Below are 15,775 nucleotides of genomic sequence, written 5' to 3'. Positions count from 1 at the left end.
TTCTATTTTCTGCAGCTTCCAGCATTCTTAACCCTAAGCCTTTACAAGACTGAGGTTTTTGCACATTAAACAGCCCAACGCTTTATATAGCTGTTAAAATCTGCTTCAAAACAACCAACTACAATAAAAATGCTGCTTACACATTTATGCATCAGTGTTAACAATCCTACATATACATGTATACATATATAGTGAATGTATACATATATAGTGAATCCTATTAAAGTGGGCACTGGCACGAGAAGTACTTTTGCTACTTTAAGTATATTTTGCTGATTCTTCTGTACTTTTAAAGTCAGATTATTTATTTACCTTATTTATTTTGATTTATTCATGTTTAAATACCTCCTTTACCTCTATAATCATATATAGAAAATGCTCCATTGCAAGTAAATGTTTTGAATTCAAAATTTTGCTATGTGAAAGTACTAAAGAAACACACACACACGCACACAGAAATATCACACATATATATCTGTAGAGGCAAACCTCTTTTAAGCAACTTTATATACTGCAGGGTAGTTGTTTAGTCTATCATAATGCACCATATTTTATAAAATCATCACATGTTTTGCATGTACATTAAAAATCAACAAAATAAATAACTAGAGAGGATAGCTGTCAAATAGGTTCAGAGGAACAGTAGGACAAAATTTTACTCTTAAAATATGAAAACAACCCAGCAGTTTGACATTGAGACAATGTGAAAACCAGTTAGAACACAGCGGTCTGATCAGTAAAATCCAACACGGTGCCAGCTGCATCAGTGTGGGGGTTATGTAAGCAGTCTCGCTATCAGTCCAGATCTGCTGTGATATCAGCAACAACGGGATATGTGGGACACCAGTGTCTGTTTTTGGATTGCTGCTGATCCCAGCAGATCCCAAACTTAGATTTTACTCAAACCTGCTGATGTGTGCAAGCTGAAAAACAGGAGTTCACTCTTAACATTGTGAAGGTGATATTAGTGCACCGAGGTGAATACATTGTTATTTATTTCTCATGTATAGTGCCTCTGAGAATAAAGATAATAAGGTGGCATGGATGGATACAGTAGCTGAATTAAATGACCTTGTTTAAGTTTAGAAGCTGTTCCTTAAACATTAAAGTATCATCACATCAGGCCATGAGAGATCATTTATAAAACAAAGATTTGAAAATACTCAAACTCTAAGCAGTCCTTCATTAAGGGTTGAAATAAAATTAATTCAAGTTGTGCTGACTATGTCCAGTAAAACATTCTCCTCTCATATTTTCCACGCTTTGTCACCTTTTGGATTTTTATTTTGTTTTGAAGAGCAGAACATTGCTTTATGGATGGTAATTTCAGTCCGTCTGTACTTTGGTCCAGACTGAAATATCTCAACAGTTATTGAATGGATTATCATTAACATTCATATTGACTTTGGTGATCTTCCGACCTTTCCCACGAGTTTGACATTTTTGGTTTTCAGTAAAAACTCTTGACATCTATTGGATGGAGTTCCATGAATTTGGTAGACATTCATTTTCTCTAGGGGATGAATCCTAAAGACTTGGTGGATCACAAACCTTTCACATGGTGACATGATCAGATCAAAAGTTAAATTTGGCCTATATTTTGGTCCTAAATACCTGCAAACTAATGACATTCCCATCAGCTACAACTATACTTTGTGTTTAGTGCTAATTAGCAAACGTTAACTCGCTGCAAACATGACTGCAGACTCTTAGCTTTGTTCTCCTTTTTTAATTTAACAAATGTGTAATTTTGTTTCATTTGATGCACCAGGTTATTATCAGTGTAGGAGCCTTTGTCTCTACATGATACGACTCTTTCATTCAGTGTGAACTTTCCTGAGTGGTAGGTAAAATACTTTGATGATGGTTTGATTAGGGTAGATAGGACTTTGTAAATTAAGAAACAAACGCCAAATTTTAAATAAAATCATATCATTTATTTTACAAATTTGCACAATTATGGAGTAGTGGTGAACACTCATACAAGTAAACACAGCTAATAATGTGTGTAGCCTGACACACACGCACACACACACACGCACGCACACACACACACACACACACACACACACACACACACACACACCATCATGTACAGCATGTACAGCACCTGATGTACATGTCAACACAGCCTCATTTACAACACGCATGTTACAGACACACAGGTACACACTTACAAAGCAGTTCGCCTCCTTCCTTCAAGTGTAAATCAGATCAGATTTTGCCCATCTTTCCCTGTCACACATTCACTATGCTTCATTGACTCAGTGTCTTTACTCTTGCAATCAAATAAAAAGAGGTGAAGTGTGAAAAGTACACATAAAAGTTGGTGCTGTTCGATTTTGTCTTCATCACAGATGGATGTTTGTGTTTGCAGCTGAGGTGGAGTTTGTAGCATTACACTACATGAGCTCTGTTATCACTGAGACACTTGAGTGAGAGTGAGCTGTACAAACAGGGCTGCTCTCAAACCCTGGATATGTCCTTTAAAGAGGGAAAAACATGGCTTACAGTTTTAAAAGCATGTTTTTGTTTCATTTTTGTTTTCCCAATTTCATGGCAGTGATTCATATCTAACGTCAGGGTCTGTAGCACTGGTTTTGGACAGGTGGTTTATAGCATTTTGTTGGAACACTGAACAAACTATACATTTTTATGAAAGCTAATGGCAAGACCTTAAATGGAGAGCCATAGGCTGCTAGGTACTTCACTGTTTTCTTTTTTGCTAGGTTTTTAGCATTTGGCATTTTAAGTAGACAAGAAGTGATATAACTTTACAAACAACTCAGAAAATATTAGAAAAAGGCTTTGATTGTCTTCACGCAATTCTTTGTGTGGAGAGATCTCCATGAATATTCTAACAAAAAAGTGTTTTTATAGTTTTTCTTTTTTTAACCTCAGCGAGGGTGGGGAAGTTTCAGCGAAGGACAGTGGTGGAGGAGAAGATGGGAGGTGGGATTGCAGATGGGTGAGGAGAAAGAAGGCAGACAACAATAAAGCGAAATCTAGTGAAAAACATTGAGGAATCTTCAAAGTCCTCCTTCTCCTCAGCAACCCCATTTTGACCTGGACTGCAACCCCCACAATGCATCCCTCCTCTGTTACTTGTCTTGAGTGACTGGCAGGAGGTCCGATCCTCTTTTCCACTCCTCCTGGTTGTAGTGTCAGGTTTATCTGAGTGGAACTTGATGCTTTTCTTCAAGCGAAAGCTGATTCTCTCATTGTTTTGGCTTAAAATGTGCTCCATCAAAATACAGTGTTACAGAAACCAGACACAACAAGCAGAGGAATGTGAAAACCATAGAAATCCATGACACAGGCTGTACTGTAGGCGGAGGTCACACCTCCACCTGTCCCTGCGTCAGATGGGCCCTGAGCTGCTGGGCTGCACTAACGATCTTCCTCTGGTGTCCCAGCAGGTTCACCCCGAGGTTCTGGACGTCACTGAAGGAGAGAGCAGGAGAGAGGAGAGAGTTTAGTTCAGCACTTCAGCTTGTTGTGTGCCCTAACTGACACTCTGAGGGACAGTACTGATGGGTTTGCATGAGTTGGTCTGTGGGTGGGCAGCAAACAAAAAAAATCAGAGATACATGCAATGACTCCATTATTCATCTTTAACTCAAACATTACGGTAATAATAACCATCTATACTCACTCCATTGTGAGCATGCTGACTCTGTCTAATGTGTCCAGATGTGCCTGATCAAACTCATCCTGATATCTCTCCATCCTCAGCGCCTTCAGCCAGTCGCTGACTGTTGCCACTGACGATAAGTCTGTGGGTGTGGGGCTGAGCAGCGGCTGAGAGCAGCTTCTATAAGGGGAAAATGTCAAAAACAAGAGCGTGAGAGTCCACAAATATGGCAAATTGTTTACCACCTTCTGGCCCTGATACGTTTTGTGGAAGTGTTTGCCAGAAGCTGCCCTCTCACCGAGTTGGCTCCGCCTTGAGGGAGGCAGGGTGCCTGATGAGCCGATCCAAGGAGGACAGGAGTGAGTCGAAACCTGGCCGGTCCCCTCGATCAGCCTGCCAGCACTGAAGCATCAGCGAGTGAAGGGCGGGAGGGCAGTTGTGGGGGGCAGGGAGGCGATACTGGTCCGATACTGCCTTCATCACCTGCAGAGAGAGCGAAGGAAATGTTAGAGGGGCAGATGGTGTGAGGAGTCTCATGTAATTGTCTCACATAAAAGGTCACAGACCACTGAGGGCTTGTAAAAAAGAGAAAATTATGTAAATTGCAGCTGCCTGATATTTTTGTCATCATTTAAATGCATCTATTAAATAAAGATACATTAGATGCAGGGATACATTAGATTTAAGTGGTTTCCTTTGGTTATTCTGTGTTTTTCACTTTTATTCCCCTCAATTTCAAAGGAAAATATTATACACCACTTTATTAATATAAAGGCTGCTATAACATTGAAATATTTAGTGCGTATAGACAATGCAACAATAACAGAAAACATTTTTAATTTTGCACCATGAAGTACTTCATGGTGATACTGAATGATTTATATGGGCATCTTTATACCTTCATTCAACAGCTGAAAGTAGAGAGATGGCACATAACAAGGGGAGAGAAAGATCCAGCGACATGCAACAAAGGTCTCTGGCCGGATGCAGACAGTGGATGTTGCGGTTCATGGTTGGTGCCTTCAGTATTTGGCCAGCAAATCACCCCTTTCACTTTTAATGGCACATTATTACACTATAGTAGTAGTTAAGCTTGTACTCAAGCAAAGACTTGAGTGCACTTTCATTACTAATTGATTATGACTTCCTGTGTTCAGGCAACATGCTCCCATATATTCACCTCTTGATTGCTCATATCCCAGTACGGACGCTCTCCATATGACATCACCTCCCACATGAGGATACCGAAGCTCCAGACATCGCTGGCTGAGCTGAACTTGCGATGCTGGAAGGCTTCTGGTGCCGTCCACCTCACAGGAATCTTGCTGCCCTAATAGGGGACCATAGCAGACGGTGAATCAGTGAATTATCTTACACAGGAACAAAAATCAGGAGCATTTAAAAACCACAGATGCTCAATTTTCCTATATGTACCAGTGAGGCAGTGTACGTAGGTATGTTGTGGTCCAGGCCCCTCATGAGTCGGGACAGGCCAAAGTCGGACACTTTACAGACCAGGTTGGAGTTGACCAACACGTTCCTAGCTGCCAGGTCCCGGTGGACAAAGTTCCTCTCAGAGAGGTAACGCATCCCTGCACCTATTCCCCTGAGCATCCCAACAAGCTGGAGGATGCTGAACTGGCCTTCGTTCTCCTGAAACAGGGAGGAGGACGGCACAGGAGAATGGCAGAGGAGAGAAAGAGATTTCTTGGTGTAAGTGAAACATGTGCAGTCACGACTCACATGTCGAAGATGGAAGCTGTTGACTCACCCTGAGGAAGGCGTCCAGGGGCCCGTTCTCCATGAACTCAGTGATGATCCTCTCTGGGGGGGTACGAGTGATCACACCCTCCAACTTCAGTACGTTGGGGTGGTCAAACTGTCCCAGGACCCCTGCTTCACTGAGAAACATCCCCCTCTCTCTGTCAGACGCCCCCCAGCGCAGAGTCTTAACCGCCACCAACACCTCCCTGCGACCTAGCGGACGGTAGCGACCCCGAGAAACTTCCCCAAACTGGGCTGGAGTAGGAACAGAGGAGGTGGAACAGATTACACACTGTGCTGATAATTATCACTTAACTACAATAAGTTATAAAAGAAAAGACAGTATCAGGCCTACCTGCACCAATCACCTCTTCAATCTTGAGATGAGTGGGATCTATCTCACGGGCGAACTCTTTGACAGCCTCACTGGGGTCCTCGTAAGTGGATGGATCCACATAATACTTAACTCCACCTGAAAGTACAGGGACATTTGTAGAACTAATTCTGGCTTTTTATGCCTTTATTTTCAACATTTAAACAGAGAGACCTTATTCTACACAGTGAAAGCTACAAAGACTAGTGCTGTATACTTAGGAATGAATATTAGTGTTTATAATATATGGAAAGTTACGTTTAATGTCTGTGCCCATTCATTCTGATGGCCACTGTATCCTTCTTTTGAGTGAAATAACAATAGGTTTGTTTCTCAGGGGAGAAAATTTACTTTACTTGAAATTAATTCTTTAAAACACATATTTGTTAAAGTATTTGATAAATAAATAAAAGCCACACTTTGTTATTTATTATGCCTCTAAATCATTTACATTTTGTTATAATAGGTGACCCTTTTTTCACAGAGAAAATATCTCACTTTAAAAAAACAAATTAATGGTACTAAATTTACTCAATTCTAAATAATTACATAATATCAAATATACTGATGCTCACCTCGGTTACTGATGTACCTCTGGAGCCTGTCGCTGTACGGACTCTCTCTCCTCTTACTGTAATGCAAGACATAAACCAAATGTGTGAACGTGTGCATGATTGGAAAAAAAAAAAGATCACGTCTGATGATGTGAATGCATCGACAACCTACCTGCGAAATACCACCACAACCACAATGGCTGCCACCACCAGGAGAAACGCTGCTCCACCCATCACTGACCCAACCAGCAGGGGAAGTCGATTCTGGATCTGCTGTGAATGTTCCTCTGTGGGGGAGAAACACAGTACATATACAGTCTTAAAGTCCTCTATGCCATCTCCCCATGATCATTACTTTAAATGAATTCAACACTACTAACTAGTTGGTCACAATGTCGTAATATCTATCTGTTGGCTAACGCTCACAATGACCTTTTTCTGCACATTATTGAGGCCTTCTAACCAAATACAGTAAATCCCATCAGTTCAGCTGTGTGTTATTTGCAGTAATGCACTCTGACTGAAATTCATTTCACTGGTATTACAGTTAATGGGAGTATTACCCAGAGGCAGCGTGGTGAAGTAGATGGTGTTGCTGTAGGGGCCGTAGCCCCGCTCATTTCGAGCTCTGATCTGGAAGGCGTAGATGGAGCCGGGGATCAGAGAGTGGACGGTCACTGTGTTGGTCTCACTGTAGACAGTCGCAGCGCTGTCCACATCTGAACCCTGGGGGACGCAGAAGACGGACATTTTGTGGAGACTTTCGTTATGCATCAATTTGGGCGTTTGTGCAGCATGTTTGGGTTGTGTGTGCACGTGTGTGTGTACCTTATCATAGTATCTAAGCTGGTACTCCAGGATGTCCCCATTAGGCCTGTCCGGCTGAGGCCATGAGAGAGTGATGGAGTCTGGGGCTCGGCTCAACTGGTGCATCATGGGAACTGTACTGGGAACTGGGGGAGACAGCAGAGGTGTGAGTTTCCCCTGAGAGAGGTGATGACTGATCGGTTTACCCTCCCTCCCCCATTACCCCACAACAGTATAGTTGTGTAGTGATGGTGACCACATGGGGGCACTGTTACAGAACTTGTAGGGGATATTTAGTAGAGCGTGAAAGTGTTATAGGAGTTTTTATGGAGCACCAAGCAGGATCTAGTTACAGTCACTATGCTGGCTGGCTGGACAAGTTAAAGGGAACTTTCTGGCATTCCCTCCATTTAATCAATAAACTCAGAGAGAGAGTTGGCAGGTTCTAGATAATTTAGGCTTATGGAGAGTCCTGATCAATCGGTTTCTTGGAAAATTATATGATGGTGCACCTCAATACAATGTCCCATTCTCCTCTCCCCACTTGTCTACTTTCACTCTTTTTGTCTTCCCATCTCTCCATGGTCCCTTTCTTCCTCTAGACTGACTATAATGGGATCTGACAGGATATTGTAACCTCAAGCAACCTCATGTCCAGAGAGCAGGAGCAGAAAAGATGGAGCTGAGAGAGAGAGAGAGAGAGAGAGAGAGAGAGAGAGAGAGAGAGAGAGAGAGAGAGGGGCAGAGAAACCCCAAACAGGCAGACAGACAGACAGACAGACAGACAGACACACACACACACACACACGCACACAGTATCTACACAAACATGATCAGAGCGTGTCTTCTCTTTCATCTCAGCTTTTTCATCCCCTCTGCCCCCTGCTCACCTGACTGGCTCGTAGTGAAATTAATGCTTGTGTATCGAGCTGGAAAAGGACTCAAAGCTGACACCTCATTCACGGCTTGCACCTGTCAACAAGAAGAACACACAGACGTGACATTTGAAGCTTTTTTCTATTAACTTTTATGGCACACTTCCGTATTAGGAAAAACTAAGCCTGACACATGCAGCTGTGTCGACCAGTCAACAAACACTGGTAAATGGGAAATATCTGCCCATTATGAATAAGAAATAAGCTATGATTTAGTTGAGCTACTCCGAGCTAAATAATAAATGTCGCTGTGTAGGTACTGATGTGGAACTTATGGAATAATATGGCACAGAGGACCCGCCTCCTCTGTGGCTCCAAGACATGTTTCACCATCGACAGAAATATCTTAACAAGCCCAATTTTGCCCCAGTGATTCAGTCCAAACATTCACAAGTAACCTAGAATATCAAGCAATGCATTTTAATACAATTATTGCTGTAAAACAGATTATCACAAACAATTTTAGACTGTTTGGAGGTGGAATGGAGGGTGTTTTGTGCTGTACCTGTATGAGATAAGTGACTCTGGTCAGCAGGTTGTTGAGGGTGACCTTGGTTTGTTTCAGGTTCGTCTGGGAGGGGCTGAAAGTGACGCCCTCCCCACACCAGGAGCACGTCGCCGGGTTGGTGAAGGTGGCTGAGGGGCAGATGCGACATACCACCCCGTACCACACTTCGCTGCGGCCTCCCATGTCCACCGGAGGGCGCCACCTTAAGGACACCCCACCATCGCCACTCTCATACTCCCAGGAGAGAGAGACTGGAGCAGATGGAGGAGCTGTGGAGGAAACAGACAGATAGAGACAAGGGAGGGGTTTGACTTACATAATGTAAGCGGTAGACACTCAGATGGAAGCACCTGCTAAAAAGTTTAAGATGTGAGAGAAGCTGCATGCAGGCAAAGACATTTAAAGTAACGGAAAGAACATTATAAAATAAGATTTGGCAAAGACGCAATTTAAGATGAGTGGGCGGAAAAACGAAAACTTTGCAGTTTTTTTTTCGCGGGTGGAATTTAATTTCCATTATACTGTGATAAAATGGATGGTGGATGGATTCTGGCCACTGCCTGTGCATCACAGTTCTCACAGTCTGTGAGTAGATGACAAATGACCAGTGAGGCCCATTGAACAGCTCCCAGAGAGCCAAGCATTAACAAACAAACCAACAAAGCTCACTTGTGCAGGCAGAGGAGTTGACATCATTGGCTGCCCGGTAAAAGCCGCTGCGACATTCACACACACTCGATCCCTCCTGGCTAGTTCTGCTGTTGGACGGACACACTGAGCAGGGAACAGAGCCCGAAACGGACTTGAAGTAGCCCACCGGACAAGCTGCAGAGAGACATAAAGAGACACAAGGAGGGTTAAGCCTCATTCTTATAATCAAATAAATAAATGGATCACTCTGAGTCAATGGTGTCCAGTACTGCAGGAGTCTGCAGGGTTTCAAAGCTAAATAATACAATCTCTCTCTGCTGAATTGTCAGATTATTATAACACATCTATAGACATAGAAAGGGCATAGCAAAAACAAAAATGAAGATTTAGCAACAGTATTTCTTAAATCTGGAAACAATTGGGTCAAAAAATAAATGAGAATGAGAATGACATTTTTATGTTATGTTAAGTTTTATGAAAAAGTGGAACTGCAGATGGAGAATGGAAACTCCATGACATCTTGGTCAAAAGCTCAACAACAAGCGAGTAAGTGGACTTCAAGATAAGATTGGTTTGTCAACTATTATGTTTGGTTCATGATCACAGAGTCATTGATAAGGGGATGTGTAAATAAATAGTGTGCCACAAAGAAATGAAACAATATAAATGGGGAGGAAATTCATGGCGATAAAAAAAAAGCACAGTAGTTACATAAATAAAATATTTCCCACATGTGTAATTTAATTTTAAGTACCATTCGACTTAAAATAATAATCATCTGACAGCAGCGACAGACCTTCTAACAACTTCTACGAACTGGCATTTCAGCTCATAAGTTTATAATCATATTCACTGGTAGCTCAGCTCACATCAGACTCAGTTTTCTGGGGAGATCGTCTTCCTTATCTGGCTTATGCTGCCTCAGCTCAAGTCACCAATGCAAAACAACTGCAACCTCCAGAAGAATACATGGTGTTTAGGGAAAGGCAGTTTGTGTAATTATAATTTGTCCTATTTCATTGTTTTGGTCTGCTCCGTCCAGACACTATTTTTGGATAAAGCATCAATTTCAGCTTGGCTTGTGGTTCCCTTTGAGTCAAAAGTTCATCTGAAACTTTGTTGCCGGCTTCGTCCCGCACAGTCATTTACTTGTGTTTACAGAGGAAGTGGCTCGCTTTGGCAGACAGCTCCGAAACCATCAGTCACACACACAAAACATTTTGGGGAATTGACTTATGTGCTTTCTCACAGGGAAAACGTTGAAAGGATCCATATAACTCTCATGTCTGTACAGTAAATATGAAGCTGCAGCCAGCAGCTAATTAGCTTAGCTTAGCACAAAAACAAACAGGAGGAACAGCTAGCCAAACCTTAGTGTAACGATCACAAGTAGTGCCGATACACATGTAGTGCCACTATATCGGCACTACATGTGATCTTTACACGTTTGGAAGTAATAAATGTGTTATAGCGTGTTAGGCTAACCTGCTACTGGCTTATATTTAATGGACCGATAAGAGTTGTGTCAGTCTCCTGATCTATTCTCACAAGAAAGGAAATTAGCATAATGTCCCCAAATGTAAAACAGTTTTTTTCTTAACCCATAAAGTAAAGTTTAGTTCTTCAGTTCTATTCTCTTCTATTTGTTACAATTTAACTGGGCAGCAACAATGTGTAATTACACCCTAATAAGCAGAATCGAACTATGGGCTATATTAATAGTACAGTAATTAATTAATATATGATTATCCTAAAATCAAGTGACGCAATCCATTAAAAATATAAAATCTATTCCAGTCCGAAGCATGCTTACATTTCTCTCATGCATGCATGCACACACAGACACACAGACACACACACACACACACACACACACACACACATTGAAAAATACCATTTGAACCTGCAGGCTATTATCCTGTTTTATGGTGGAAAATCTGTGAAATGTGCCAATTGTTAATGTCAACAGCAGGACAGCTGAGCACTGAGGTCAAAGTAAAACACACTTCACTTCATGCTGCTGCCTGCCAGAGCCTTGAATGCTCGTCCTGAGCAGTGCTATGAGAATATTAGAAGTACTGCCTCAAGGTTGGTCTGCTGCCATTTTCACGCTGAGTGTGTGTGTGTGTGTGTGTGTGTGTGTGCATGAGTACATGCCTAAAGTTGTGTCATGTAAAGGTTGCATCGTTCAAAAAGAGACCTCTGTCTGTAAACTAAATGTAGAGTATGTGTATATATTCTCATACAGTGGCGCTCTCTTGTGTGTTTGAGTGTGTGAATGGCACACCTGGTAACATGTGACCCAGCAGCTTTTAGACGGATCCTCTTATTTGGTTTTAAACAGAGTAAATTTGCTCTTAAAGCTGGAAGGTGAGAGAGGATGTGTTAGTGTTCTTTATGGTCAGTGGAAGTGAACCCGTCACCTTATTTAAATAACCTTAAATTCTATTTGCTGTATACACGTGTGTGGATGCATGCGTGCACACGAGATGGGTGCAGCGTGGAAGCAGAAGATAAGGAAGTAAGAAGTGAAAGAGGGAAAGAATAAACAGATAAAAGGCTTTCTGTGTTCTCCCGTGTCTCAGAGAGCCGACTTTGCTTTCAAACAGGTGTGAAGAGGGAAAAAACGAGACAGGAAAGTAAAAGGATGTTGAGAGATCACAGAGGGAGAATAAATGAGGAAAGGAGAAACAGTGAACATGGGGAGGGATGGCCCAAGACAGTTGTAGGATGAACAGTGGGATTATGTATATGAGAGCAAGGTAATGGGTCAACGGAGAGGGGAAGAGGAGAGCAAAATCTCCCTCTTCCTCCATCTTTTATGCCCCAGCTGCGCATTACCAGACGTGTTCGCGTACAACTCTGACACGAAACATGACTTTCCAACAAAGCCCTTCAGCCCCATTACGAGCTCCGGCAACAACTCAACCCCCACTCCTCCTCATCCTCCTCCTCTTCCTCCTCCTCCTCCCATCCTCATCCACCTGATTACAGCAGCCAATGAGAGCGCAGGCCCTCTGCCCTTCTCACTTGATCTGCCCCCCCCCTCCACACGGCTTCATCCATCCACCCATCTTACACATCTAGCTCCCAGATATAAAGTGGACAGTTCAAGGCCATTATGAACAGAGATGCACATGCTTTTACATGAGCGCACATCTGTAAGGAGAAGGGAGGAAGAGAAGGGAGGAACAGAGGAGTTACAGTGAGGGCTGGTGATAAAAAAAAAACACTGACAGTGCATCACAGTTACGAAAGATAAGCAATGCATGTCTACTGAACTCCCAAATAAAAGCTCAACTGATAACTCCTTCGTCAGAACATTAATCTGCAACTATGTGCACTTTGAGAATCGTTCCAGTCATTTTTCAATCACAGATGCTGAAGAATCTGTTGCTCCAGCTTTGAGCTCACATTTCAGGCGTTTCTCCTTTTTACATCTTTGTAAACTTAATATCTTTGGGTTTTGGGCTGTTGGACAACAACAAAAAACCAACAATTAAATTCATACATATTATAAATTGCTTAATCTGCTCATACATTTTGAGACCTACAACTGGAGTCAAATAACATGTGCCAAAATACTTTATCAAGAAGCCTGATGAGAACAACAACAAGCTTTTTCAATTAAAGAGCGAAGAAATGAGAGAGAAAAAAGTAATTAAAAAGAAAACAGACACATGCTGCCACAAGGAAAAGGATTAGCTTGGCAAATTTGATCATATAAAGTGTAAAAAAAGTAGTACAATTGAAAACTAAAATGAATTTCTGAATAGATAAACAAAGAGAAAAAAGATGGCAGTGAGGTGAGTAATTTGACGTTAACATAATTCTTTGGTATGTAGATCAGTGACCCAGTTTCTCTCTTTTTCTCTTCCTCTCCCTGTTTCATGCGCTCATTCCCTCTTTTGGCTCCCAGCATAATCTCTCTCTCTCTCTCTCTCTCTCTCTCCCTCTCTCCCTCTCTCTCGGACACAGACAAACACACACAAACGCACACTGATAAACACACACACATAAGCTCGATCACAGATGCGACCGCACAACAGAAGAGATGGGTACACATGGTAACTGTAAATGCCCTCCTCTGCATCTCTCCATCCCTCGTTTTCCTCCATATTCTGCCATTCAGTGCAGCCTGGAAACAGACACTGAATCATATGTGCTCTATTATCATCCATATTTCCATACATGCTCCAACAGCCCGCCGCCATAGAGCGAGCAATCCTTTGTTGGATTTTCCCATGTAAACAAGCAGCTTTTCACAGCCCATGGAAGATGGACTTCATCTAAACTGAAAATAATACCGCCTTTTGTACATATTTTTAATAATAATAATTATATCTAATAATAATAATAATCCAATAATTTGTGCACAATATCAAAGTCTAAATGTTTAAAAAAATCTTAAGGAAACAGAGATGCAGTGTAGCCCACACACTGACAAAATGCTACAAGTTTCCAAAAGTTTAATGAGGCAGCTCTATGAATATTTGACAAACATCCATCTGAAAAGAAATGCAATTCCAATTAGGAGATTACATGATGCTAATTATAGTACTTGACTAACAGCTATACTAATTATATTGTATAAACATTTTAATAAAAAAAAACCTTAGCATCATGATATAGTCAAAGTGGAGCGTAGCTACCACTGAGGACAGTGAGATCATGTCCTCAGTATTGCTGCTCTGCATTTGGGGATTTTAAGGAAACAATGAGCTGAATCTCACTCTGAATCTGTGTAACGCTGAGAAGAGCTGCAGAGTGAAGTGATAATTCTCTGTAGCTTCATTGCTATGAACAATCCTTCACATTGTCACATGGTTATTAAAAATATTGATTATAGCTTCTTTAGATATGATTTTAGGCAAAAAAAGACCTCATGATAAGAAAGTATTTCTCTCCCAGCGTTATATTCCTGACATAAATCATCCTATGAAACAGAATTTAGACCATCATATAGGGAAAATGTTAACTATGATGTTAATACATAAAAATGTAATGATTTAAAACAGCCAATAGTCTTATCATTACGCTGCCTGCTCTGATGATCCAACTTGCTCAATAAATTAGGCGAAACGGATGCTGATGTGTTTTAGTTGAGTGTGTCCAGGTTCATTTGTATTTGTATCGCCAGGCTACTCCCCCACAGCGAGGCACAGCCAGGAGTCAATGCTGTATCTCATTGATCATTTCACTCCACTGTGTTCTGCTTAAAGCTTGACCTTTATTATTAGACTGGAAAAGCAGCTGATGTCGATGTTACTAATGAGTATCCACTTGATATATTATGGTGGAGAAACAATTATATAAAAAAATGTATCTGAAAAGAAAAATTAAACGATTCCTGTCCTGCTGTCTGCTTTGGGGAGGAATCCATGCTGTTTGGTGAAATGTGTCTTTTTGGGCCCATGGTTAGGGTTAGCGTCACCCATCTCGCTCAAAATAATATCACACTTGCACTTTTACTTCCTCCCCTGGCCAAATGTTCTTGTTTTGCACCATAATTTGCCTGGGGATAGTTAGTGGATGTGTCTGTGCAAAGAGTGAGCATTCTGGGTGACAAATCAGGACAATCTGACATGCTGAATATTTCAGTCAGCTACACGCTACAGAAAATACCAACATGGGTCCAAATTAACTCAAAGCCCATTTGAGCACTAATCCTTGTCCTAAATCCTCGACAGTGGCTTAATATTCAGGAAGAGTCAAACAGAGGGACAGAGCTTGTCTGAAGACGATGTATTTCCAGCTCGGACCAGCTCGGGGAGCCCAAAACTAAAGGACTGTTTCATGTTTGGCTGAACAGGTGTAATTGTGTCTCATGCTCAGTCGTGTTTCTGCCTGTGCTCTTCGCCTCTCCGTCTCCCTTGTGGGATGTAAATGTCAAAGGAGAAAGGCATTCATGTCTGCTGTTTGGCAGCAGACAGCTGCTGTTATTTGTCTCCCTCTGCCCTCTCTGCATCATTTTTAAAAGACTGAAGACATATTTTATCCAAACTGAGCACAATGTCGTATTGATCATGCAGAAGTTGGGTTTTCTTTTAGGCTTGCTTGCGATAAACAGCTTTATAAATAACTGAGGAATACTCTTTTAATGTCCCCTCTGCCAACATGATGGCCGTGTTTTTGTAAGTGTTTGATGTTTCAGTTGGCTACTTAATTTATCATCGGTCCAAATGGTGGAGTGTTGTTTTGTTGAGTCTGAATTATCAGAATAATCAGGCATCACACATGTACCAGATTAACAGGCGACTGTAAAGTTTTCACACTAATTCCTCTCAAGTGGTGTTGTCATTTCTAGTGATTCATTTTCATTTGAAACAGATAGGATGAGATCTGAGGATCTTACAGTGCGTGGAAAAGTATCAGACATGATAAATTTGTTATTACACGTTTTAAAAGCTTAAGGGGTTGTTTACTTATGTTGCCAAGAACTTTTATTCAAATCTGATTAAAAACAGCCCCCCCCCAGTCCTGATGAAGTTAAGATTTTGATTGTTGAATTCTGGATAAATAAGACCTAGGGATTCCCCCCCCGTTATA

At 41.6% G+C, this 15,775-nt stretch overlaps 1 protein-coding gene across 1 annotated transcript in view; it reads right to left on the bottom strand.

Annotated features, from left to right (window-relative positions):
- Positions 1 to 2,532: 2,532 nt before the first annotated feature.
- ephb6 (eph receptor B6) overlaps positions 2,533 to 15,775 on the bottom strand; it is a 33,969-nt gene continuing 20,726 nt past the window's right edge. Inside the window, exons 6-19 of the mRNA XM_070834601.1 lie at positions 9,245 to 9,400; positions 8,573 to 8,844; positions 8,023 to 8,104; positions 7,154 to 7,278; positions 6,889 to 7,051; positions 6,498 to 6,612; positions 6,347 to 6,402; positions 5,754 to 5,870; positions 5,406 to 5,653; positions 5,069 to 5,287; positions 4,815 to 4,964; positions 3,933 to 4,117; positions 3,656 to 3,814; positions 2,533 to 3,444 (exon numbers count right to left, since the gene is read on the bottom strand). Coding sequence (XP_070690702.1) covers positions 3,339 to 3,444; positions 3,656 to 3,814; positions 3,933 to 4,117; positions 4,815 to 4,964; positions 5,069 to 5,287; positions 5,406 to 5,653; positions 5,754 to 5,870; positions 6,347 to 6,402; positions 6,498 to 6,612; positions 6,889 to 7,051; positions 7,154 to 7,278; positions 8,023 to 8,104; positions 8,573 to 8,844; positions 9,245 to 9,400 — 2,153 coding nt within the window. The 3' untranslated portion in view covers positions 2,533 to 3,338. The remainder of the gene's footprint in view (positions 3,445 to 3,655; positions 3,815 to 3,932; positions 4,118 to 4,814; positions 4,965 to 5,068; positions 5,288 to 5,405; positions 5,654 to 5,753; positions 5,871 to 6,346; positions 6,403 to 6,497; positions 6,613 to 6,888; positions 7,052 to 7,153; positions 7,279 to 8,022; positions 8,105 to 8,572; positions 8,845 to 9,244; positions 9,401 to 15,775) is intronic.

This window comes from Pempheris klunzingeri, chromosome 8 (genome assembly GCF_042242105.1).
Source record: "Pempheris klunzingeri isolate RE-2024b chromosome 8, fPemKlu1.hap1, whole genome shotgun sequence".
In the NCBI taxonomy this organism is placed as follows: domain Eukaryota; kingdom Metazoa; phylum Chordata; class Actinopteri; order Acropomatiformes; family Pempheridae; genus Pempheris; species Pempheris klunzingeri.
This window is presented reverse-complemented; position numbering and strand designations above follow the sequence as displayed.